Below are 25,238 nucleotides of genomic sequence, written 5' to 3'. Positions count from 1 at the left end.
GGGCAGAGCTACTAGCAGCGGTACAAGGTATACAGATGGCTAGTCAATTAGAAGCGAACAATTTGTTAGTAGAAGGAGACTCCAAGGTAGTAGTGGGCTGGCTGAATAGCCCAAACACAGTTTGTTGGGGCTACAGGGATCTGGTAAAGAAACTTAAATGGGTGGCAAGAAATATGACTGTTAGGTTCCAGTGGGTTAGCAGATCAGCAAATGTAATGGCTGGTTCTTTTGGCCAAGCAAGGGGTGTCAAGGGGTGATTTGTTTTTGGGCTAATTTGTAATTTGTATCTCAGGTTTGGGCATGTTTTAGTGCTTATGATTCAGTCCTTGGGGAGGTAACATCTCGTGCCTCTTCCTAGGCTGCATGTATTTCTGATACTCTTTCAATAAAAATTACTCTTATTTATCAAAAAAAAGACAAAAAATATTAATTTTAATTTTGGAAGAAATTAAATGTTTTAAAAAGCCTATTGGCTCAAATTAAAATACAAAAGCATAATTTTTTTGGTGCTAGCATAACATATAAAACATATTCAATGTGAAAAAATGGAAGCAAAAATAAACACATGTGGGTCAAACCTAAGTGCTTCAAGCACTCTAGCATTTCAAGCATGTGAAACTTTTAATATTATCATTTATCTCCTAGTTGCATTGCTTAGAGTGGCTAATGTGATGTTAAACATCTTGTATAACTAACCCCTAGGAGATTGGCCCTTAGCCTCTATAAATGTTCCTCGGAGCAAACACAAACAAATCCATGTTGGAGGTTTGTGATAGTTCCCTCAACCAATGTTTTAAAAGGCATGCCTTCAGGAGAAGTGCCCTCAAAATGCCCTGAGGCGTATGTTGGAGGCGTTGATGCCTTTGAGGTGCATGCTTCAGGTGCATGAGGTATATTTCTCTGGTACGCCTCATGTGCCTCATGCACACCTAATACAAAAAGAAAGGAAGAAAAGGAAAGGAAGAGAAGGAAAAGGAAAGGGAGGGAAAGAAAAAGAAAGTAAATGGAAGGGGAGTCTGGGTTGGGGGCTTCACTCCCTAGATAACCCCCTAAACACCTTAATAATGCAGTGCAATTTGGCTTCTTGGGCTAGGGGGCCCAGATCTCTATGGCTTGCTTACCTTTGCTTTGACATAACCCCTGTCAGCTGGTGTCATGCATCCTCATTCTTCTTAATACAAGACATCTTTCATCAAGAAGAAGAAAGAAAAACCAGAACAACTCCCTTCTCCTCTCCTCTTGAGAAGGCTTATGTTTCTTGCATTCTGAACTACGCCTCACTCCAGGTAGTGGGGTGCCTCATGTCATTCCTCCATGTCCAAAAACATTGTCATCAACCTAAGTTTTTTCTTGCGCAATATATATATATATATATATATATATATATACATATAGATATTGTCTTTGTTTTTGTTTATTTTATAAGTTAATAGATCATTACTAGTTAAAACAACAATAAAAGGTAATTTAGAAGTTGATGAATTGTATACATTAGTTGGGCCAAAGACATGATAAACTATATACAAAAAAAAGGCATATTTAAAAGAAAGGCATGTGCCTAGGCCGAGATTGAGGTGCACCTAGAAAGAGCCTGATAAACTTGCGTACAAATGAAATAGTGTATACATTAGTTGGGCCAAAGACTTGTTTGCAAAATTGATACTATGGTCGGGTTAATTGGTGTTTGCAGGTTATATGGTTCGTATTAAATTGTAGAAGATTATCTCACTAGATGAAGCAGACTGGAGGATATGATTTATGTAGTTAATAGGGTGGATGATGATGATTGATGACAGCCATGACTATTTGATTCATAAAATGGCCATCAATTTCTAGTGAGGATATTGGATGAAAGTTATTGTAACTTTGGTGTCCCTTTCATTCTTGTAGATGGGTCCATGATTGATATTCCCCCATATCTCAGTGAGGGGGATTGTTTAGTAGACTGGCTTTAAAAGCCATGCATGGTGGATGCATTTTTTTATGAGTGATATGTGACTTGAGATGTCTCCCATTTCTTTTTCACTGTGTTATCAAAGTGCTGACCAGTCATTGGTAGTCAGTTGAGGGCTAAACTGACTGCATCACTTATTAGTTTGTTGATACTTATGCAGTCATCCAGGCAACTACTCATTGAGTAGGTTGATCATTTAATTAACTAATAAACCTGGTCAACCACAGAGTTAGTTTAAAATTTCATTTGTTTATGTTTATTTCTAATTGTTTAAAATGATATAATTTATATTTTCACTTCTTATATGCATTTTGTTGCTCTAAAAATATTTGTAATGGCATATGGTTGTTTGATTGTTTATGAAATAGAAATAAGTCATATAAAAGAAGACGGTAGAGAAGGGGTCCTTGTATGTTTTCTTTGAATAATATTTTGTTGGTACGGAGTTGCCACAAACAAATGGCACATCAAATAGTCAAGGTTGCACTCTTTATATGAAGAACAAAGGCTGTTACTACCTATCATTCAAGCTTCCTTTTCTATGTTTTGCAAAACAAAGACGGTAAATTAAATGACTGATAAAAAAGATTGTAAATAAAATGTTCTATATCATTCTTTTATTGCATATTTGTGGCCTATATTAGCTTATGTGATTATTATAAATACCTTAAATTTAGAATATTTTTTCTGGTCAACTAGTCAGTTCTTTGTGGCTATAGGGGCCAAATCAACTAGTCATTGCCTAACTGTATTGATATTGTCACTTTAATGTCTTTAATTTTTTAACCTGGGTGTAAATGTTTTGGGGTGGACAAGTTGATGAGTCAAATATTTTGGATCTATGAATCTTGCACTTGAAGAAGTCTACATGTCACTACATTCAGGATAGTAGGACAAACTTAAGCTATGCCATAAAACCTATAAGGTACCTGAATTGAGAACAGGTTGCATATTGTTGTGTATATTCTAATTGAATGTTTTGGAAGCTAGTGTACTAATTCAACTTTACACATTGATATTCAAATATGCATGAGGGTGTTTGTTTGGGAGGGGGGGGGGGGGGGGGGGGGGGGGAAGAAATCCACCTATCTTAGCTATTAATGGTATTCAATACCTATTTCTTTCCCAGATCAATGAGGGTCAATGTGTGAGTACAAGCTGCAAGGATTGTAACTGAAAGTAGAGGCCAAGTGATGTAGGAGCTGAACCAAGAGAACTTGATTTTTTCGAATACATCAGCCATGGAGAAACTTTGTTCTCCATAAGCCTCTTCCTCTTCTTGTTTGTGGGGGAATAAGGACAAGTTATCACTATATTCTACCTCAAAAAGATTACAATGGGCCCTAAAAGAGATACAAATCGGGTCAAGTGATGCTTCAAGTATTAACTTTTAAATTAGTTCCCTATGCTTCAGGAGTATTTGTTTAAATTAAATATGGTGGTCAAATTATAATCTTTTTCTGTCAAATTTCTTTTATTTGAATGTACTGTAGGTAGGAATTGTGGCAAAATTTCATGTGCGGAATTAGTTCTTTGCTTTCTTACTTTAAACAGTTGACCATTGGAGAGTCAATAGGTTATTGAATTAAGTTCTTGTTTAAATTTTATGTACATATTTTTCCAAATAATCAATTCCTCTTAGCTGTTATCTTTGTTGTTTTCTGCTACTATTACATTGGTATTTTAACTGAAGAATATGACAGTTGAGTAAGCCTTCAGATGAGATTTTTTTTGGAAATTAATAGGTACATGTTCAGTGAGTTATTATCAACTGACTGGTGATAGTTTCCAAGATTCTTATTGCTGTTACAACCTTACAGGTCAGTACCTTGATCACACTTCTATTCTTGTTATGCATTCAATTGCATCCCTATTGAAATCCTATTGTCAGAGGTTTATTGAAAATTAACCAATATATCTATATAGATATACAGTTTTTTTTTAACTATTTCCAACGGATAGAGTGGCCCATTTGTTCTAACTTTCAAGGGAAGAATTTAAAGGTGTACTAGTGTACTTTGTCTTTAGAAGGTGAAGCTTGGTAGCTAGCTTTAGTGTTCATGGATAGCCTCTGATCCAAGATTTCTAACTTCTGGCTAGTGTAAGAGTCAAGGTCAAATCGGATGGAAATTTGATGGTAATCCAGCCCTACAGGAGTTTGGTGTTGCCTTTACTGGAGCTGTTGGTGACTCAACAATGGTAATCAGGAGTAAATACCAGTTTGAGAATGCGACTCACTTGAGAACTCAAATACTTTCCTTTCTACAAGGCTTTTAGTATTATGGTACTTTATATAATATTGTTTTGTTCATGGATAGCCTCTGATCCAAGATTTCTAACTTCTGGCTAGTGTAAGAGTCAAGGTCAAGTTGGATGGAAATTTGTTGGTAATCCAGCCCTACAAGAGTTTGGTGTTGCCTTTACTGGAGCTGTTGGTGACTCAACAATGGTAATCAGGAGTAAATACCAGTTTGAGAATGCGACTCACTTGAGAACTCAAATACTTTCCTTTCTACAAGGCTTTTAGTATTATGGTACTTTATATAATATTGTTCCTGCTCATGATAGAAGGGGATTCTTAGGCGGTTGAAACAACCAAAATGGACACCCTAATTTCCAATACTTGGAACTCAAAACAGCATGGACAAGAACTGAAGACTCCAACTCTCCACTAACTCCCCACCCCACACACACACAAAAGGGGGGATCCCATCACTCAAGCTAAAAGTGATGACATCCCCAAAACCTTCCAATCAATTGGGAATTATTCCTCTATCACTGCTGCTTTAGGTCCAATGAAAATTTTGCCATCAATATCGCCCTCCCTATTCTTGAACTCCATAAAAAACTTATCTTGCAAACTCTTCATGTCCCTCAATAACCTTTCTCCAAATTGATCTTTTTTTCTCTATCTGGCCAACACAAATCTTTTCATCATATACCTCCTGTATGTCTGCAGAGCTCAGAAGTTGATTCAGAACCCACTGACCTTGGAAATGTCTTCTACTTACCCCCCCCCGAAACTACTGCAAAGTCTTTACATGATCTAGGCATGGCCAAATTGCTCTCTAAATGCTTTGATGGCACCATAACAACAAGATCTATAAACTGATTGGCAGATGGGTGGGAAGAACCAGATTTGTTTTTCTTTTGAGGGGATGACCTGGGCTAGTTTTGGTTGACTGCTGTGCCTTTTTCCTTTTGTACATGCTTTGTTGGTGTTAAGAACCATGTTTCTCTTATGTGATTTGATTTGATGAAGGGGGTATATTCTCTGTCATTTTTATCACAATTAATTCTTTTTGACAGTTGTGTTTTTGGATCAGTAAAAAGAGATTTTATTAAACAAGTTAAAGTATTACAAATAGGTGGCTTTTTTCCACCCTAAAAGGCAAACTTTATATTTTATAGTTTTTCCCAAAACATTTGGTGCCTTGCTGTCCCTTGTTTAGCCAAAACATTCACCATCCCATTTGCTGATTTTCTCACCCATTTAAAGACAACATTCAACTCCCTTGATATGCTTTCTATTTCCTGAAAAGTATGCCTATAGACCCATGGAATTTGGGAACTACATCTTGTCCATAAAATGACCACTTGAGAGTCCCCTTCCACCTCCAAGTTGTGGAAACCGAATTGCTTAGCGAATTTTAAACTGTGGAGCAATTGACACAACTCTGTTGTCAATGCATTACCATCAGCTAATGGTCCTGAAAATAGTGCCAACACCTTTCCTTCTATGTTTTGGAACACCCCTCCCATTCCAGCCGCAACCTGACTACCAATATAACTCCCATCAAGATTGAGTTTAACAAAGTTGGTTGCTGGGGGTCTCCACTTCATATTTACTCTTTCCTTTGCTTGAGCCGATAATACCACTTCCTTCCGAGTTCTCAAAATGTCATTTGTTGAAAAACCTTGGAATCCTCCAAGGTCTTTATTCCCAATTCCAGTCAAAGTAGCCCAAAGAATTGAGAAAATCCAGAGAGACTTCTTTTGGAGGGGTTGGGAGGAGGAAAAGAAATTACATCTGGTTAACTGGGATCAAGTATGTGGCCCTAAGGAGAAAGGAGGTTTGGGGATCAGGAAGCTAAAGTTGTTTAATAAAGCTCTTTTGGGAAAATTGGAGATTTGAGAAAGAAAAAGACAAATGGTGGAGAAAATTAATAGCAGCAAAATATGATACTGATAGTGGGGACTGGTTAACCACTAATAATTGAACTCTATAGGTTGCTCCCTGTGGAAGAAAGTCATGGAAGTTCTCCCTTGGATGAGTAGTGGATTGACTTCAAAGGTGGGGAATGGTAATAGGTTGAGGTTCTGGAAGGATACTTGGTGTGATAGCAGACCTTTGGCTATAAGTTTTCCCCCAGCTATTTTAGATTGCAAAAAATCAGAATGGATCGGTGGCTAGTCAGTTTGAAGTGAGTGGGGGTACTATTACTTGGAGCCCCTCATTTAGAAGGTCATTCCAGGACTGGGAAATTGAGAAAGTTTCTAATCTCTTGGGGTTGCTATACAGGCAGTCCATTGACTTGTCTTCTGAGGACTCTTGGAGCTGGAAGTTTGGTAAGTTTGCTTATTTGTGTTTCTCTCCTTCTCACATGTGGATCATTGATTTTAAGGCCTCAAATCACATGATTGGGGCCTCCTTTGGTCAATCTCTTAAACCTTACACCTCTGTCAACCATATTATTACTGCTAATGGTGATTCTCTATTTGTATGTTGTTGTGATGATTTATTTTTGTCTACTTCTGAGTCCAAACCCTTACATCTTCCAAAACCTTCTTTGTGCCTAAATTGACTACTAGTCTTATCTTTGTTAGGCAACTTGTTGATGATGGTAATGTCTTATTTACTCGTGATGGTTGCTTTATCCAGGACAGCACACTAGGGAGCTGAAGGGGAAGGGGCATAGGCTTGGAAGGTTGTTTGCTTTGGAATTCGAGAATAAGAGAGTTTCATCGGACTCCTGTTTGCTATCTATTACCCTAGTTCTTCTATGTTGAGAGTGTAAGGGCGTTTGTGCCCTTTCATCCTTTTTTGTATTTAGGTGCCTATTCAAGGGCCCATTTGTAATTTTCTTCCAAAAGTTAAGAAGGCCTCTTTAAGGTATGAATAGTAACACACCTGTATTCTTCGACGAAACTCTTCTTCTTCTTCTTCTCCTCGATTACTTTAACTTGGTATCAGAGTGTCGGAAGATCAAGGAGAGCGTTAGCCGTTGGTCATGACTCACAGACAAACCTGCTAATGTCAACACGCCGCCGATTGACGTCAGCAACCCGTACAATCGGCGACGTTCATTTGCGGTTTTGACACCCCTTGATGTGCCTCATTTTTAGAGGAATTTTGATATGCATTTCATGGAGGTTTGAAGCTCTTTTACATTTTTCTTGGATTTTTTAGATGAAAATTGGCAAAAATTACAGATTTGGAGTTTAGGGCTTGCATGCTCGCATTGTAGGTTGGTTGCTATTAAACCCACTTGTGTTTGAAGTGTGGTAAATTTTTGAGATTACAGGAAGCAACTTCAGATTTTTTGGATCCCTAAAACTTTTTTTGGGAATTTTTTCTTCCCCTATTTTGCCGCCAGCACCTTCTTTTCTTTTGTTTATTGTTGTAGCCCGTGTTTAACCTTCAAGGAAAGGTGTTTGGGTGTTCAACTAGTGTTGGGAGATTGTGGTGTTGGTGAGAAAAGTGTTTTTAGAGGGGTGGTGATCAATGGACTCTAACAAGGATGTGTATCTACCTACCTATGTCCTCCCGGGAAGTAATGACAGTGCTGGAGGGCAAATTACTACTATAAAACTTGATGGGACAAATTTTCTTGAATGGTCTCAATCAACTAAGCTTACAATCGGAGGAAGAGGTAAGCTTGGGTTTATTACTGGTAAGGAAGGTAAGTCGAAGCCTGAAGATCCAAATTATTTTAAATGGGAGCAGGATAATTGATGCGCTTAGAAGACACTAGCAAGTGCACTAGCCGATCAAGTAATATAATGATGAGTAGAGTATCGTTCCCACGAGGATTGATCCAACAATTACTAGTACTGAATCAGCCTTTTGTTATTTGATAAACCGAAATATTAAGCTAAGAAAAACCCTAACTCTTAATTAACAAACTACCCTAAGCAGTTTCGGATCATACCACCTTTAATGATAAGAAGAATTACTGCATGCAAGAAACTAGCAGAACCGGTTTAGCAATTAAATCTTTAAGCAACCCAATCGAAGTGAATTCAGTCTTGGGTTGGCGAAACCCTAATTGTATGAGAGCACAACCCACTCTATCTATGAGCAATAATTCCTATATCTCTATCAGAAATTTAATCACCATCGATGCATTAAGAACAAAGAACTCGAAGGTCATCAATTCAGGTATGAATAAATGCCAATGAACCATGCAAATTATCTCTAAGATGCATTCAATCCGTTTTCTTGATTAGATGATTTGATTACCTAAATTCTTTCTCAAGCAATTCAAGTAATCCAAGAAATAAGAACAATTCGACCAAGATTATTCTATTAATCGAAAACCCTAATCAAGAATTCCCAAGAATAAATCACAATCAATAAGATCTGCTAAAATATTAATTACATATCAAATTTGAAGTCCATCATGGTTCGCATAAAAGAAAGAAGAAAAGAAAGATTCAATAAAGAAACATCAAAAAACCCTAATCGAATCTAGGTTACCAAATTGTAGAATCAAAGAAGAAGACAACCTAAGATTTCTGCATCAATCTTCGATCTCCTCTTCAATTCGCATTCATCAGCCTTTTCTCCTCTCTAGCAGTTCTTCTTTTGTTTTGTCTTCAGCACTAGATCTAGCCACCACACTTTGCTTTTTACTTCTCCAGGTAACAAGGTTTCCTCCTATAAAGGTGCAGTAGCCACTAGTAGACTTTCTGTCATTTTGAGATCCAGCCCGATCTGCATCAGTATACACTTCAACTTTCAAATGCCCGTGTCTTTGAAATAACAAGCCAGTACCAGGAAAGCTTTTAAGATATCGGTGGATTCTTTCTGCTGCTTCTAGATGAATGGACCTAGGTGCATGCATGAACTTGCTAAGGACACCAACAACATACACAATGTCTGGGTGGGTCATAGAGATATAACAATCTCCCTACAAGTCTCTGAAACTGTTTCACCTCCTTGATAGGTTCACCTTGGCTGTCACTTAATTTATGGTTGGGATCAGTGGGAGAGTCAACTGGCTTCACTCCCATCTTTCCAGTCAGTGTCCTGAAGTAAATCTAGGACATATTTCCTTTGGGAAAAGAAGATACCCAATTTTGAGCGGGCAACATGGAATTTGCTGAACCAAGCTCTTGGTGATTGTTTCAGCCCGTATAAAGACTTCTTCAACTTGCCAACCTTCTATTCATTGCCTTGAGTTTGGAAACCATGGGGTTGTATCATGTAAACTTCTTCTTCAAGATCACCATTCAAGAATACATTCTTGATATCAAGCTGATATAGATCCCAATCCAGGTTAACAGCAAGAGAGAATAGAACTCTAATGGAGTTCATCTTGGCAATAGGAGCAAAAGTTTCTACATAATCAACTCCGTATATTTGTGGAAACCCCTTTGCCACTAAACAAGCTTTATACCTCTCCACTGTGCCATCAGCCCTATGTTTGTCAGTGAACACCCATTTACATCCAATTGGATCATTTCCCTTAGGAAGATTTACAAGTTTCCATGTACAATTTTTATGAAGGGAATTAATTTCTTCCTTCATGGCATCTGTCCATTCAGGTACTGAAAGAGCTTCTGCCACATTCTTGGGGATAGGGACACTATCAATATAAGTAAGAAAAGCACGAAAAGAGGGTGAAATGTTCTCATAGGAAACAAAGTTGGAAATGGGGTGTTTAGTGGTGCACAATCTAACACCTTTCCTGTGAGCAATAGGAAGGTCAAGGTCATTAGCAACAGAGGTATCAATTGAAATAGAATAAGGGACATCATTGGGAGCCAAGTTACTTGAGTGAGTATGATCCGCCCCCGAGGAGTTTGATGGCACTGGAGGTACAACTTCTAGATTCTCCACAGCTCTTGAATTTGGTTGGCCTTTGCGACGACGGATAAGACACGAAAAAGTGGAGGATCAAGAAGAGGAGGGAGCTGAACCAGTTTATCCTCATGCCTACACTCCTCCTGCAGGAGAAACAAAAACGAAAGGCTCATCCTCAAAGAAAGAGACATCCATGGAAACATAAAATTTCCGAGAAACATGATCAAAACAACGGTATCCCTTCTAAGTGAAGGAGTACCCTAGGAAAATGCAAGGAGTAGCACGAGAATCCAATTTCCCACGAGTGGGAGACAAATTTTGGACAAAGCACCGACAACCAAATATACGAGGAATGAGAAGAAGGGGGACCTTAGGGAAGAGAAACTGATGTTGGGCTTTGTACTCTAACCACCGAGAGGGCATACAGTTAATGAGGTAGGTAGAACAAAGAACAACCTCAAGCCAAAAAACGTTTGGGGACATTCATATGGAGTAGTAAACCTCGAGCCACTTCAAGGAGATGTCGGTTCTTTCGTTCAGCAACACTATTTTGTTGTGGTGTTCGGGCACAAGAGCTATGGTGAAGTGAACCACGTGAAGCAAAAAACTCCGTGAGATCACTATGAAAATACTCTTTCACATTATCTGACTGAAAGATTTGGATTGTAGTTTGAAATTGAGTGAAGACCATCCGCTGAAAATCTTGGATAATTTTTTGTACTTCCTCCCTGGTTCGCATGGGATATACCCAAGTATATCTAGAATAATCATCAATGAGGGTAATAAAATACTTGTAACCACTCTCAGATGGTAAAGTAACAGGGCCCCACACATTAGAATGAACAATGTGAAATGGAAATTCAGATTTACTATTTTTTGGATGAAAATGAATTCTACAATGTTTACTCAATTGACACGTTTGACAAGAGAAATTTGAAACGGACACCGACTTAAACCGTTCTGGAAACACAACTTTTAAAGACTCAAAAGACAAATGACCAAGGCGACAATGCCATAAATAAACTTGACTCTTACAAGACTGACTCATACACTGTAACATGAAGACCAACCTTATTCTCCAGCATGTAAAGTCCATCAACCATACGTCCTCTACCAATCGTCCTCCCTGAGGCCAGATCTTGGATTACACAGTAACAAGGGAAAAAAGTCACTGAGCAGTTTAAGGAATTAGTAACACTACTAACAGAGAACAAATTAATGGGAAATTTTGGAACATGTAGAACATCAGGGAGGGTAAGCCCAAGGTGAAGAGAGATGGTTCCTTGTCCAACTATGGAAGCGTATGATCCATCAGCTAGTCTCACCTTGTCTCTTCCAGAAAGAAGGTGATAAGTTTGAAAGTAAGAGGACATACCAGCCATGTGTTTTGACGCTCTAGAATCAATGATCCAGGGAGAGTCAAGGGTATTAGAAGCAACATGGAAAGTTGTGGTAGAGTTACCTAATGTAGATGCGAATGAGGTTGAGGGAGGAGCATCCATCTGACGAATTTCTCTACCATAGAGCTCTAAATGGTCACGAAAGGAAATGATCCAGGGAGACTCAAGGGTATTAGAAGCAACATGGAAAGTTGTGGTAGAGTTACCTAATGTAGATGCGAATGAGGTTGAGGGAGGAGCATCCATCTGACGAATTTCTCTACCATAGAGCTCTAAATGGTCACGGAAGGAATTCATAATACCCTCCCATGGGTCAGATCTAGAGGAATGTGTCTGAGTCATAGTATGGATGGGGGGCTGATTCTCTCGAGTAGCCATGTTGGCCATAGTGTGTTTCTTTGTACCTTGTTGTCCTGACGTTTTATTCACATCTGAACTTTGCTTCTTATTCAGATCTTGAGTCCATTTCGGTTTCCCATGAAGATCCCAACATGTATCTCTACTGTGTCGGGGTTTCTGGCAATGAGTACACCACAATTTTTTTTTTATCTTTCGTTTTTTTCTAGAGATCTCCTTTCCTGGAAGAATTTCCCACACTGGTAGAGACACCCCCTTTTGCTGCCAACACAATTGCATCTCCACCAGGGCTGTTCATCAAATTCCTTCTGCTCTCTTCAGTTGTACAAGAGCATAAACTTCCTGAACTGATGGAAGATCCTTAGAACTGAGAATCTGGACTCTGATAGATTCATACATTGGGTTCAAACCATGTAAGAAGGCAAACACTCTCTGTTGGGAGACAAGTTTCTTGTACAGTTTTGCATCCTCGTCACATTTCCACTCCACACTCTGATAATGGTCCAACTCTTTCCAGACAGAAGTCAAGTCAAAGTAATATACCGATGGACACCTCTCCCCCTATTTACAAGTAGACGAATCTGCCTGTAGTTGATAGATCTTTGCATAGTGTTGCAGTTCTGAATATGTAGATTTGGCTTGTTCCCAGATCTCATTTGCCGTTTCAGCCCATATGAAATTCTTCCTTATTTGAGGTTGCATAGAGACTAAGAGCCAAGACATAACCATGCTGTTTTCCTGATTCTGTCTATCATATTCAGCACTCCTAGAGTGTGGTTCTTTAATTCTCCAATTAATATAACCTATCTTCCCCCTTGCAGTGATGTACAACTTGATACCTCTTGACCACTCTAAGTAATTTAAACCATCAAGAGGGACAACAACCATGGGAAAGGATATGTCTACACCCCCACTCATTCCATTCAACATTGAGGAAATTCCAGATGTAGCAAAATTTTCACCACTCATGATTTCAGATTTAAAAACAACACCCAAAAAAAAAATGGAACACGGCCTCAAAAAGTTATTATAGAAGGTACCAACCACTTCCAGACCTTCAGTCCACCAAAAAACAGTTGTTGCAGCACACAAACAAGGTCCTTATGACCTACGGTTTCATAGGGTTCCAAAAACAAAACTGTTGTTGCAGCACATAAACAGGTTCTTATGACCTACGGTTGCACAAGGATCAAACAACCCCACAATAGAAAGGAAAGAAAGAGGTGAAGTTCACCACACATCTAATCGGTAAACCTGGAACAGGTCCAACATCAGGTCAGCCGAACAGTCAATGAGAACAAAATAAAAAAAAAGGGTTACTTCAGTCAAACATCAGGGCAGCCGAACAGTCAATGAGAACAAAGTAAAAAAGAGGAGGTTACTTCAGTCGAACACCAGGGCAGTCGAACAGTAGATGAACATCAGATGATAACTTCTGAAAGTTTCAATCGAACATCAGGGGAGCCAAACAGTAGATGGACCGTAGATGATAATTTCTGAGAACCTGTCACCCTCGAAACAAAACCTTCTACATGCTGGAAGATAAAAAAGCAGACAGACTTTTACATGCTGGAAGCCGAACAGCAGATGGACACAACTGGAAGATGAAGAGACAGACTGCTCGACTCACCTTTCAAGCCTGGACAACCTGGCTCTGAGACCATGTTGTACAAGAGAAAGGGAAAGAGGAGAGGAGAGACGAGAGGACTGAGAGCCCCAAAAGAATATTGCAGGTGTGCAATATGTTATTGTTTATACTAGGGCGACCGCACAACTTAAAAATAAGAAAGAAATTACAGAAGTACCCTTGCGGTACCATACATATATAAAAATAACATCTGTTAACAGACCCCAAAGATTAAGGTCCCGTTTGGAACATCTTTCTGCGCAGTCTGCGTAGTCTTTTTCTGTTTGGTTCGGAGGAGATCTAGCTGCCAAAAGACGTGTGAAGCCCGTTTTGGACTATTTTCAGGAAATTCCAAATGGGGCTTTTCGGTTTTTTTTTTCAACTCGTTTTTGCGTAGAAAGATTTGCCTTGACCCAAAGGTCTTCAAGCTGTCAAGATCTTGATGCAAAAACTCACTACGTCTTTTGACTGTTAGAGCTTCTAGAAGACCTTCCAAAAAAGACTTGCCAAACAGCCTTTATGTTTTGCTAGACTATGCCCTCGGGCATTAGCCAGATCTTGGTATCCACCTGAATGGGTAGTTGGGGTAAAAGAGTTTATTCTAATTAATAACAGTCTGCGCTGTTTGTTGCTCATTTTTCCTTTCTGGTTGTTTCCCTCGACATTCTGTGTTAAAGCTAGGTGGGAATGTGTTCTTGATCATTGGTTAACCACTTAGGCCCCAACAAGTGGCTACCATCGACAAAAGATGCAGTCTTTGTAAGGGATCGACTTAGTGATGGTTATTTGCTACATGATAGCGGTGGAGCAACTTATTTGCCACATGATAGCGGTGGAGAGTGAAAATTAATTTCACCGAGGTTTTTGGGGATTGCTTCTGGTACAGTGAATATGGTCTGAAGGAAGGAATGTCTGAGTCTTATAAATGGTTGTTAGATGTTACTACTGGGGGTGCAATGGACCGGTTTTGGGTTGGATTAGATCAACAAGACATTGAATTGGACCAGTCCAGACTTAATGGTTGAGAGTATATTGGATTGGATTAGACCCAGTCAATTCGTAATTGATTTATATTGCATTGAGTCAGGTTGAACCAATCTTTGGTCCATTGATAGAAGAATACTGGTGTCAATTGAACAGGTTTGTGTTGGAACCAATCTAAACTAAAACCAATTTGAACAGACTGGACAGTCCATACATTGAATTAGACTGATCCAAAATGGTACAAAGTATTCATTGCATTGGACTGGATCTGGTCCATATGTAATGGACCTCATATTGGACCAGATCAGATTGGACCAATGTCTGGTCTATTGATAGCTCTAGTTACTAGTAGCAAATAATCATTGTCAGATAACTGAATGGGTTTACTAGATTGATTAAGGTGGTATGTTTGATGTGGTTGGTTCTTACAATATAAGCTTCGCTAGAAACAAATACAGAGTAGAGTAACATGGGGATTGGGATTACATGTCGATCTTTGTTCCATGCAAATTCTGGTTACCTTTCATCCAAGAATTAGAGTGATTTGTGTTGATAAGGTCACTTTCCCCTAAAGCTCAATTCGGAAGGAATACAAATACAAAAATATAGAGTGCAAAATTTTAGATTTTTGTATTATTTTGTACATATTTGTATTTGTACTCCTTCCAAATTGAGCCTAAAATTCTAGGATCTTTTCGAAATGTTCAACAGCCATTGTGCTGTTCCTTTCACACAAGCTAACAAAGGATTCGAGGCAGTTTTTAATGGATGAATAAAAGATCGGAAGTTTGATGTTTAAAATTATGAAACGTTTGGGAAGTCTTTTTGTGTGGTGGGCTTTTCAAAGCTTGGAAGACTAAAATTTAGTCTTTCTATGTTTGGCAATGAAAGACAGGAAACCGAAATGACCTGTGCACTGAAAAGCTCACAAAAGCCCTAAATGGCCAAAAATCTGGAAGTTGCCAATGAAGTTTTCTGTCTCTTTACTCCTTAAATCTTTCATTTAACAGTTCTTATGTTGATCATGGTAGATAAAATCCTTGTTTAACAGTTCTTTAGATATTAGGGTATTTACCGAATGGTCTAGATCCTTAAAAGACAAAGACCCCAAAAGTTTAATATACCTTTTGGCCATGTAGGCTATTGGAAGATCTTCCTAAACGGATTAGCTGAACCGGCACCTAAATAAATGTGTTAGGAAGATAGATGATCATCTGATTATCCCCTCCGGTCATCCCATTGTTTCAGATCCAGGGAGAAAACGGCATCCGTCTGAGTTGGCCTGAATTCCCACCTCGTAGAATTTTATGTGGTGTGCATGGTGGGTGTGGGCGTGGGACCTGCAAATCTTTGGCATGTGGGTGATGGGGCAAAAATCTTGGGGGTGGGGTTTGGTTCATCTTTGGTTGTCCAATGCACTGAATGACTGAATGGATGTTTCACATCATGCGTACGGCCCAGAGGTTGGCCTGAGCTTGACTACCATTCCATATTCATTGATTTTTGTAGTACCATATACTACCATATATGCGCAAACTGCTCCTTGGGGAACAGCTGAACAAACAAGGTTGTTGCTCTGTTTAGACTTTAGTCTTCAGATTTCCCAAGGCACCCACCCAGTGAAATGTGAATTCTTCCCCTTCCATCATCTATAATACTCAATAGGTATGTTTGAGTAGTGCCTAGCCCACTGCACTCCACCCAGTAGAGAATAGAGAGAGAGACCAGAAGATGAGAACCATACGTTCACCGACTTGGGTCCCACCTGAAAAGGATTGATTGAATGAATAGCCGACCATTTTCGTTTGTATTTGGCAATTCTTCTCAGTTCTTTTCTTTTGGGAGGGACCCAATTCATGGGAAGGTGGGCATATAACACCATCCAGACCACTCTAAATGGCGATGGGGTGGATAGTAGAGGTGCCACGTGGGTTTCTCTTATGTTAACCGAATGAACAATATGATTTTTTTTTTTTTAATCTTATTTTATATCGATTTAGTAGGGTGGTGGGGTGTGTTTGGTTTAGAATTTATTAGATTACCATCTGATCTTTATTAACACAAGTCAGAAGACTCATAAGTGGATTATTAAATGATTAAAAAAGCTTGTCCGATCAACGACCGGTTCCCAAATATGGGATGAATCATGAATTTTTTAAGTTTAACTACCACCATGCACCTTTTCTGTCAGCGTTTATAAGTTTTATTTATTAATAAAAAAATATATAAAATAAATAATAAGAGTGATTGAGACCGTAAAATTAGAGTGCGGTAATACAAAATTACAAATCATGTCTTTCTTCTTGCATGATCTGGCGCTGGAATGTATAAAATTAGTACGAAAGGAGTAGTTGGAAACCCTACTTGCAAGGCAAGGCAAGATGGAGACCGACGTGAGCCATTGTCCACCGCTCCCTCGTTTGACTTCTAGCCTTGATAGGGAATGTAATTAAAACATTAACCAACCAATCGATTGGGATCGGATCATCTCATTTCAATTCATTGACGATGCTTTTCTTTTGCCAACGTGACGGAGTGGCCGTGGACAAACATGCCTTTCCACCCTAGAACAGTAGAACTAGGGTCCCACTAAAATAGTAATGTAATGGTCTAATAGCAATAGGAAAACCCCCAATTAACGACTGGACTGGTTCATATCCTTACAATGTTGACTTGTGTGAGCTCTGTGTTGAAACTTGATTCAATGCAACCTTGCCCACATATGGTCGTGTTGTCCATTAAATGAAACACCCTAAATTCAGGGAAATTGTTTATTATAAAATTTGTCGACTTTTTTGCATTTCTCTTAAATTCACCATAATTTTTCAAAACATTCAGAAACACCATGTCAATGAGTTTTTGTTTACTAAAACTCACCATTATTAGAGCACCTTAGTGTTTATTGACAGAATTTGTCCACATCAATATAAATGCAATTTTTATGATCAAGATGCCCTTGTATGGTGAGTCAGTCATATTAAATACATTTTTATGATTAAAATGCCCTTTAAGTGCCCAGCTGCCTTATATATAAGATTTTCTACTCATTGAGAGAGGTTTGAAAGTAGATTTTCTACTCTCATTGTGTTTTGCTTGAAAGTATTCCAATGAAGCTGAAAAATTGTTTTTAGTTCAAATAATAATAGGGATGTTTTCGAAATATTAAAAAAATGGATTGAATATAATAAAGGGTAAAATAGCAATCTACTTACACCATTAATCTTTTAACGTGAAATTACCAACATGGGGTTCCCTGGAAATTTTGAAAAGTTAAGGTGAATTTTTGATAAACTTTTTTTTTTTTTTTTTTTGGTTATTTGCACGTGTCCTGTTCTTAACCTTATGGTTCATCTCAAATAAAGGCGGGTGGGTTAGAAAATGAAAGAGTTGTTCCGTAATAAAGGATTTTGGCTTGATTAGTTTTTAAATTTGGGTTGAGGGTTTCATCTTCTCTAATCTGTATAGACCCCATAGAACAAAAGACAAATTAAATTCAAAATTCAACAAAGCGGTACATTTCAGTTTGTTTATAGTGGGTCCATCATCATGTGCTTTGAATGCTTCTCCATTCTTCACGTTTATTTGTGATTGGAGTCCTAACCATGGTTTTTCAGCAAACCGCTAACTCTAGTGATTAACCATTTGAACGGTTTTGACTGTTTTAATTATTTTGATTTATTTTTTACGTTTTTGTTAGAATGGGCCGATTATTTGACCCAAGAACCGGACCCTTAACCGGTTCATTCTCCAGATCGATTTTAAAAACCTTGGTCTTAACCCCAACCCCTAAGCATGTGTTGTGTTGATACCAAGCTGAGGCTGTGAAAATGGCTACTTACCAGTCTTGAGAAAACTTCAAACACGTTAAACGTGCAGAAGGGATTATTTCAAAACAAGAATAACCCAACCCAACCCATCCTTCCTTCCATCAGCATCAGGAGGGAATTGCTTTGCCTCTTTTCATTACCCTACGATACGAGTTTCCCAAAGTGACCATTTTAAGATTGTTCATGTGTTTGATACCTCATACTTGGTTGAGTACGAGATTCTCAATAGAAATCTCTTTTCGTTTGGTTGCTTTTGCTCTTGTCCCTGCCATATTTGGTGTTGGTGTTGGTGCCTAATTGAAGTTTTAAAAGGAGTACAAATACAAATACGTAGATTGCAAAATTTTGTACTTATTTATATTTGTAATTGTTTCAAACTAGACAACAAATCTGCTTTAATTTGGAACAGAAACAGGCTTCCATAATCAGACGGAATACAGATCAGCGGCGCCCTATGTATCCCTTTCCCACTTTACTTTTCTACTTTACACTTACCCAAACAGCCTCACTCCGCCCCTGTGAGTCTGTGACGAACCACCACCAGTTTTCCTTTCCACGTTTCAACTTTTGCACCCACTCTCTCTCTCTCTCTCTCTCATAGTACCCACTACCAACCTCTCACTGTTTGGCGTTTGCTTCAACTTCAAATTTTGGCGCCAACACTTGCCTCGGTCAACAAGAAACCCCCAAAAAAGCACTAGCAAGCAAACAGCGGGTTTTCCCAAAATTATTTTAATTTATTTTTGTATAATTTCATTGATTGAAAAAAAGAAATACAAAGGCATTACCAATTACTAAAATAAATAAATAAAGGAATTAAAAAAAAGAAAAGAATATCGCTTCCTGACTTGTCTCGCTTTTCTGATTCAAAAAAGTGATTCGGGGATCAACGTCGGACCAGTTTTCCACGTGTCACATCACCTTTCCACGTATCACGTCGTCCTTTCCTCTCTGTCTACAGCCATTAATGATCCATTATGCTATGCGTCGCCCTTTCCAGTTTCCAGTTTCCAGTTTCCAACTCTCTGACTCTCCACTCTCTCATCAGTCATCAGTCATCAGTCTGCCTCTTTACCAAACAAAAGGTTGGGAACTTGGAATGGTTGATCATCATCATTAATCAGTGGGATGGCCCCCACCTTTCCTGTTCTTCAAGCATCCCACGCTCCCACCTGCCGTCCGATTTGGCGGTAAAAGTTAGCGCTGTTCCCGCCAAAGATTGCACCATCAAAAGTCAAGATCAACGGCGGGGCCAACCCCCAGCTCAGCTTATAACTGTCCGAACTGTCGTTTTTTCAGCTCACTCTTTCTCCTTTTTTCGTCTCCTAACGGTCGTTACTCGTTAGGCAGGGGCAGGGCACTGATGAGTAGTATTTCGTTTCTGCCACGCGCGTTGGACCACTTTAATTGGTGTCCCCGACACGTGGCCTCCTCCTGACGCGACAGCCTGACCGTCGTGCGGCCTTACGGTCTGAACTCCCGAACCAGGGTTTTTGCTCGCCGCATTTATTCTCTCCAGTCTCCACAGACCGAATCAGTTTCTAACGTTGAACGCCATCTGTGTCCTCGGCGCGTCGGTGCCACGGATCGCGGCGGGACGATGCACGTGCTTTCTGCCCGCAGCACATGACCGCACAGACAAAAAATCCCATTAAAAAATAAAAACAAAAACCTTGTGGGGTCCACACGAAGCCCTCAGACCCCCCCCCACCCCAATTCCCCAATTACCATTTGCCATTTCCACCACAGCGCCTTCATCAGTTTCGGTCAAGAGTTGCGGGCGGGCGCTTGGAGAGGGCCCTGTTTTACGGATTTCCAGGACCACACTTGCTGATCCTATCCTAGACCGTCGGATCGGTCTGCCCTGACCTGCGAAGAGTATCCAACGGATGTGGAATCTCATCTGACAATACTCCAACACTTTTAATATAGGACATGATGCCAACACGTGTCGAGCATGAAATTGTTCAATACCCAGAAGGCAACATAATAAATCCAAGTGGGTGCATCCACGCCTTTATAGAATCCGCTCATGTCAAGCGCGTTGCTGTACCTGATGAAACAAGGACGCGTCGGGCCCGCATTAATTTCCACCTTCTTAAAGAGACGAAACTGCCCCCGGATGGAAACCGGCATCGGGAGTTGGGCTGCTGCTGATGGATTGATGAATGAATGATGATTGATTAATTTGCCGCTTTAAAAGGTGTTTAGTTATAACGGTAACGGTCCCTTTGGTAGACCATAGATCCCGTCTAGGAATGATGCATACACATACACCGATACAAGTCAGCTGGATTGAGGTGTGGTGGACCATCAATTGGGTCCCACCGGGAGCTTAATAATAGACATCTGATCTGGTGCAAGAAATATGCATGTTCACCACGTTTGCTATTATCAGGTTGGTTGGTAGTGGGAAACTGGGAATGGGACTACACCATTAGCCAACCTTGAATCACACTCAACTGCCACTTTCTTTTCGCAGTTTCCCTTTCAAACGGAATGTTAGTAAAACTATTGCACACGTGGCAAAGCATCTGGGCATGATTCATCTCACGCGGTAGTTAAAAAAGAATAGAAAAGTTCCAAATGGAAAAGGAGGATGCAACAGCCCGTGTAGAGCTAGTAGGTGAATGATGTTTCAATTTGATCCACCACCGGTCCACCGCCAGCATCTCCCCCCCCCTTACACGTCATCCTTTTTCACTAAAATTACCAATGCGCCCTTGTATTGAGTCGTCCAACCGTGAGGGGCAGGAGGGCACGGCTGGGAAAAAGGCATTTTATAAGCGAGTGTGGTGATCAAATTACAGTACAACGAGAAAAACCAACCGAAGCCGGATAGGAAATAAGGAAAGGACGGACAGGGGAAAAGACGACAGAGGCGTCGTGGAGAACATAATTCCGCTCGGCAGATCTCAGCTTATTCACGAAGCCATCGCCCGGGGCCGGGGGAGGGGTGGGGGTGGACCCACACCAACTGGTGACACGTGGATGGACCCCTTGCTTGGATCAAGGAATCCGTGACTACGTCAACAACTCGACTGTTCACGCCCTTTTTGTTGAGTCCAAAGCACGCAAACAACGAATCACTGCCCACGTGGCGTCCGAGTTGTAGGGATGAACCGCCGAGTCAAGGCATCGTGAGAGGTGAGACATGTGTCTTAGCTCTTGAGGGGTTGTTGACCCGGGTAACAGGGAGGGGTTAAGTATTAAGTCAGCGTGCCGGTTGATTCCGGGCATAGAATCGGGTCGACCCGCTTTGTGTATATAAATGGGAGGAGACCGGGAGATGAATATCGAGGCGTGCCTCGCGCTTCTAGTTCTACTGCCTTCTTAGAGAGAGAAAATTCTTTCCTGTTTGGAGAGGGAAAAAGCTGGGTCTGGGTGTAGGCGATTGTTTGAGGATTGAACTTCGAAGAACAGAGGAGTCTCTACTTGGTTGAAGAGCTTTTTTCTTTTGAGTCTTTTCGTTGGAGCTGCCGCTTTCGATTCCGTCTATGGTGAAGAGAGTTGATACAAAGAAGGGGAGCTTGACTTATCTATCATCTGTTCAGTTCCCAACTGGACAAGATTGCTGTTCAATTTTTCTCCGGTTGTGAAGTTCTTCGGTCGTTGAGGGAGCAAGTGTAAGGTCCGACTGAGGGGATTTCTTTTGCTTTTGGAGATTATTATTGGTTTGGTTAAAAAAGAGAGAAAGGGAAGGACTGAAATCGAGGATGGAGTGGCCTGCGTGTTTGGATGAATATGAGAAGCTTGTGAGACGGATGAACACTCCGAGGTCAGTATGTTTCTCTGAATGGAGATATCTATCTTCTGTGAATGGGGTTTTGCGGGGATTTTTTATTTTATTTTCTGTGTTGTTGTTTTCTCTGCGTTTTTGTTAGATTTCTTGGTGAAATTTGGTCTGTTTCAGACCTTGACTTGAAGAATTGTCCCCATATTCAAGGATTTACAGTTTCACGACACTGTGCTTCGGTTTTACATCAAATGGATCGGTTTTGGGAGGCTATGGTCTGATGTTTTCTCTTCGTGCCGGTGCAGTTTTTGGGCCGCTTTTCGATCTTTACAACTTCTCTTGTTTTCCTTTTTCATTTGTTTGTTTTTTTTCTAAGAACCCAAGGCGTTTGTCACTTGATGCGAGTTTTTATCTTCTCTGTCGATTGGTCAATCAATTGAATCTTTAAATTTGCTCAACATTAATCTATGTATTCCATTGTTGAACATCTCGAAGCATCTTTAAATTTTGTTCAACTAATTCGAGCATTCAACCACTTTTTGTTGGTTTCTCATCCGTTCACACCGCTTTCTGACGTTTTCCCGTTTTCCTCCGTTCATTCCAGAACTTTTTTTTTCTCTGGTCTTACTCGACTTTTCAAGCGACTTCTGTTCTGTTTTTTTTCTACGTTCACCATTAACGACAACCGAGCATTCCTGCGTCAATTTCTCTCCAAATTCCAACCTCTAATTTGCCTTCTTGACTTGTCTGCAGGGTCGTCATTGACAATGCTGTTTGTGCTAATGCGACTGTAGTGAAGGTATGCTTCTCCCAACCACTCCATCCCTTCCAGAAAATGAAGAAAATTAAAAAATAATAATAATAGAAATTCTTTTTGAGACAGAAATAATTCATGAGAGATTTCGAAAAAAGAATACCCAGAAACATATAAACCAAATCAGTCCCCTCTGTTTTTTTGTGTTTCAGGTTGACAGCGCAAGAAAACATGGAATCCTTTTGGAGGCCATTCAAGTTCTCACGGATCTGAACCTCTGTATTAAAAAGGCCTATATATCATCTGACGGCAGATGGTTCATGGACGGTAAGCAATATAATCTGCTTTCTTCGATCCTTCCATTGCTAAAGTGCACCGGACTCAGAGCTTAGTATAGCAGCTTTCCGTGATTGATTTAAACCCTTCGTTCCTTGCCCTGAACGTTCCCAAATCTCTTTGTCTTCACTTTTATCGACAGTTTTCCACGTGACCGATCAAAGCGGAAGCAAACTCACGGATGAGAGCGTTATCAGCTATATTGAACAGGTAATAAAATCCGGCGAACCAGAATCTTTCCAAAATAATTAAAGAAAAGAAGGAAGGGTATCTCTAATCCATAAATTTCTGTTGTTGGTTTCTTTTTCCCTGTTTAATTCGTTCCAACATAACTGCCATGAATGACTAATCCCTCTTGGTCTCTTACAGTCTCTTGGTACCTGTAACTCTACTACAACTAATGGTTTCAAAGACCTAACAGCCTTAGAATTAACGGGCACCGATCGGCTAGGCCTCCTCTCGGAGGTGTTTGCAGTGCTCGCTGACCTACAATGCAATGTCATGGAAGCGAAGGTGTGGACGCACAATGGTCGGATTGCGTCCCTAATCTATGTCAAGGATTGTCTCTCAGGATTCCCCATCGAAGACTCCCAGAAGATCAATAGAATCGAAGGGCGTCTTAGAAATGTGCTCAAGGGGGACAATGACATCCTGAGTGCTAAGACCACCGTTTCCATGGCCGTCACCCACACAGAACGCCGTCTCCACCAGATGATGTTTGCCGACCGTGACTACGAGCGGAGGTCGAGAACTGAAGCCACCACCGTGACACCATCCGTCACTGTACAAAATTGGGCAGAGAGGGGTTATTCTGTTGTTAATGTCCAGTGTAAAGATCGACCCAAGTTACTGTTTGACATTGTCTGCACATTGACGGACATGGAATACGTCGTCTTCCATGGGACGATCGATACAGCCGGAAATCAAGCAATTCAGGTTTATATTTCTGCCTACTCATGCTATATAATCTATGCATCTCTCGATTACTTACCATTACAAAATCTGAATTCTCTTCTTTTGTTTATATTCTTATAGGAATTCTATATAAGACATAGTGACGGGTCTCCAATTAGTTCAGAAGCTGAGAAGCAGCGTGTGATTCAATGCTTGCAAGCTGCCATTGAAAGAAGGACGTCCGAGGTATATTCGATTTTCTTTATTTCTTTCTGTGGATATCTGAAGCATTGCTTGATTTCATACTTCATTGCATCAAAATCTTAAAAGCCAGTGTGTGTGTGTGTGCAGGGGGTAAGGTTGGAACTACGGACGTCGGACCGGTGGGGGCTGTTATCGGATGTAACTCGAACATTCCGAGAGAATGGGTTGAACGTGACTAGGGCGGAGATATCGACTCTGGAGGACATGGCTGTGAATGTGTTCTATGTGACGGATACAGCCGGTGAAGCGGCGGACCCTAAGATAATAAAGGCGGTACGAGAAAGAATTGGGTCTGGCATTTTGAAAGTAAAGGAATCTCCTTCAAGAATGTATGAGAACAAAGGGACTAGGAATGAGGCGGCGCCGACGGTGGGCGGGGCTGGAGGGGCGGTTCTATTATCACTCGGGAGTCTAGTGAGGAGGAATCTCTACAATTTGGGACTCATAGGATCTTATTCTTAAGAAGACAACATGACCCAAAAGAGGAAGAAGAAGAAAAAGGGGGGATCCAGCCACCTGTAGAATATACCTTGCTTCAGCTTTGAGTCTTTGTACATAAAATATCAAAATACAGAAATGGAAAATAGAATACTAGAGAACTTATATATGGTGAATGACTGGTGAGGGTAGTTGTTATTACTTGATTGGTCTGGTTGGTTGAATGGATGATGATGGCACACGGCTGGATGATGAATTGATGATGATTCAAGGGGGAAGTTGAAATTGGGGTAAAAAAGAAAGCTTCTCAGCCTTTTCTTTGGTGGGGTGTTATTTTCCAAATTCCAAATTGTAATAGGGTGGGTGATCCTGAGGGTTGTTGGCAAGAGCTGTTAGGTTTGACTCTTGACGAAAATTTTATTTATAGTGACACACATCGTACATAACGACTTTGATTGAATCATGTTCTCTCACTGTGTCCTTGAATTCTTTCTTCTTTTTTATCTTTTCTTACAGTATTTAAAAAATTTAGGGGGACCATGGCTGCCACATGCCAATAGCTATAGGCCATTATTGAGAAATCGGATTAAGTAGAGAATCTCATGGGGATTTAGGCCATTATTGAGAAATCGGATTAA

At 40.2% G+C, this 25,238-nt stretch overlaps 1 protein-coding gene across 1 annotated transcript; it reads left to right on the top strand.

Annotated features, from left to right (window-relative positions):
• Positions 1-21,473: 21,473 nt before the first annotated feature.
• LOC104611164 (ACT domain-containing protein ACR8-like) lies at positions 21,474-25,060 on the top strand. Its single transcript, XM_010278109.3, has 7 exons — positions 21,474-21,956; positions 22,668-22,713; positions 22,881-22,995; positions 23,147-23,214; positions 23,374-23,940; positions 24,040-24,144; positions 24,250-25,060. The coding sequence occupies exons 1-7, from the start codon at positions 21,895-21,897 to the stop codon at positions 24,622-24,624; spliced, it is 1,338 nt and encodes a 445-aa protein (XP_010276411.1). The 5' UTR covers positions 21,474-21,894; the 3' UTR covers positions 24,625-25,060.
• The last annotated feature ends 178 nt before the right edge of the window (positions 25,061-25,238 follow it).

The sequence above is a fragment of the Nelumbo nucifera genome, chromosome 4 (genome assembly GCF_055504915.1).
Source record: "Nelumbo nucifera cultivar China Antique chromosome 4, China Antique-T2T, whole genome shotgun sequence".
Taxonomy (NCBI): Eukaryota; Viridiplantae; Streptophyta; class Magnoliopsida; order Proteales; family Nelumbonaceae; genus Nelumbo; species Nelumbo nucifera.
This window is presented reverse-complemented; position numbering and strand designations above follow the sequence as displayed.

Excerpts from the sequence above, each read along its gene's own strand:
- LOC104611164 (XM_010278109.3), top strand. The coding sequence starts at position 21,895 with ATGGAGTGGCCTGCGTGTTTGGATGAATATGAGAAGCTTGTGAGACGG. Across the intron at positions 22,996-23,146 it reads CGGCAGATGGTTCATGGACG|TTTTCCACGTGACCGATCAA; the intron begins GTAAGCAATATA and ends TTTTATCGACAG. Across the intron at positions 23,215-23,373 it reads TTATCAGCTATATTGAACAG|TCTCTTGGTACCTGTAACTC; the intron begins GTAATAAAATCC and ends GGTCTCTTACAG.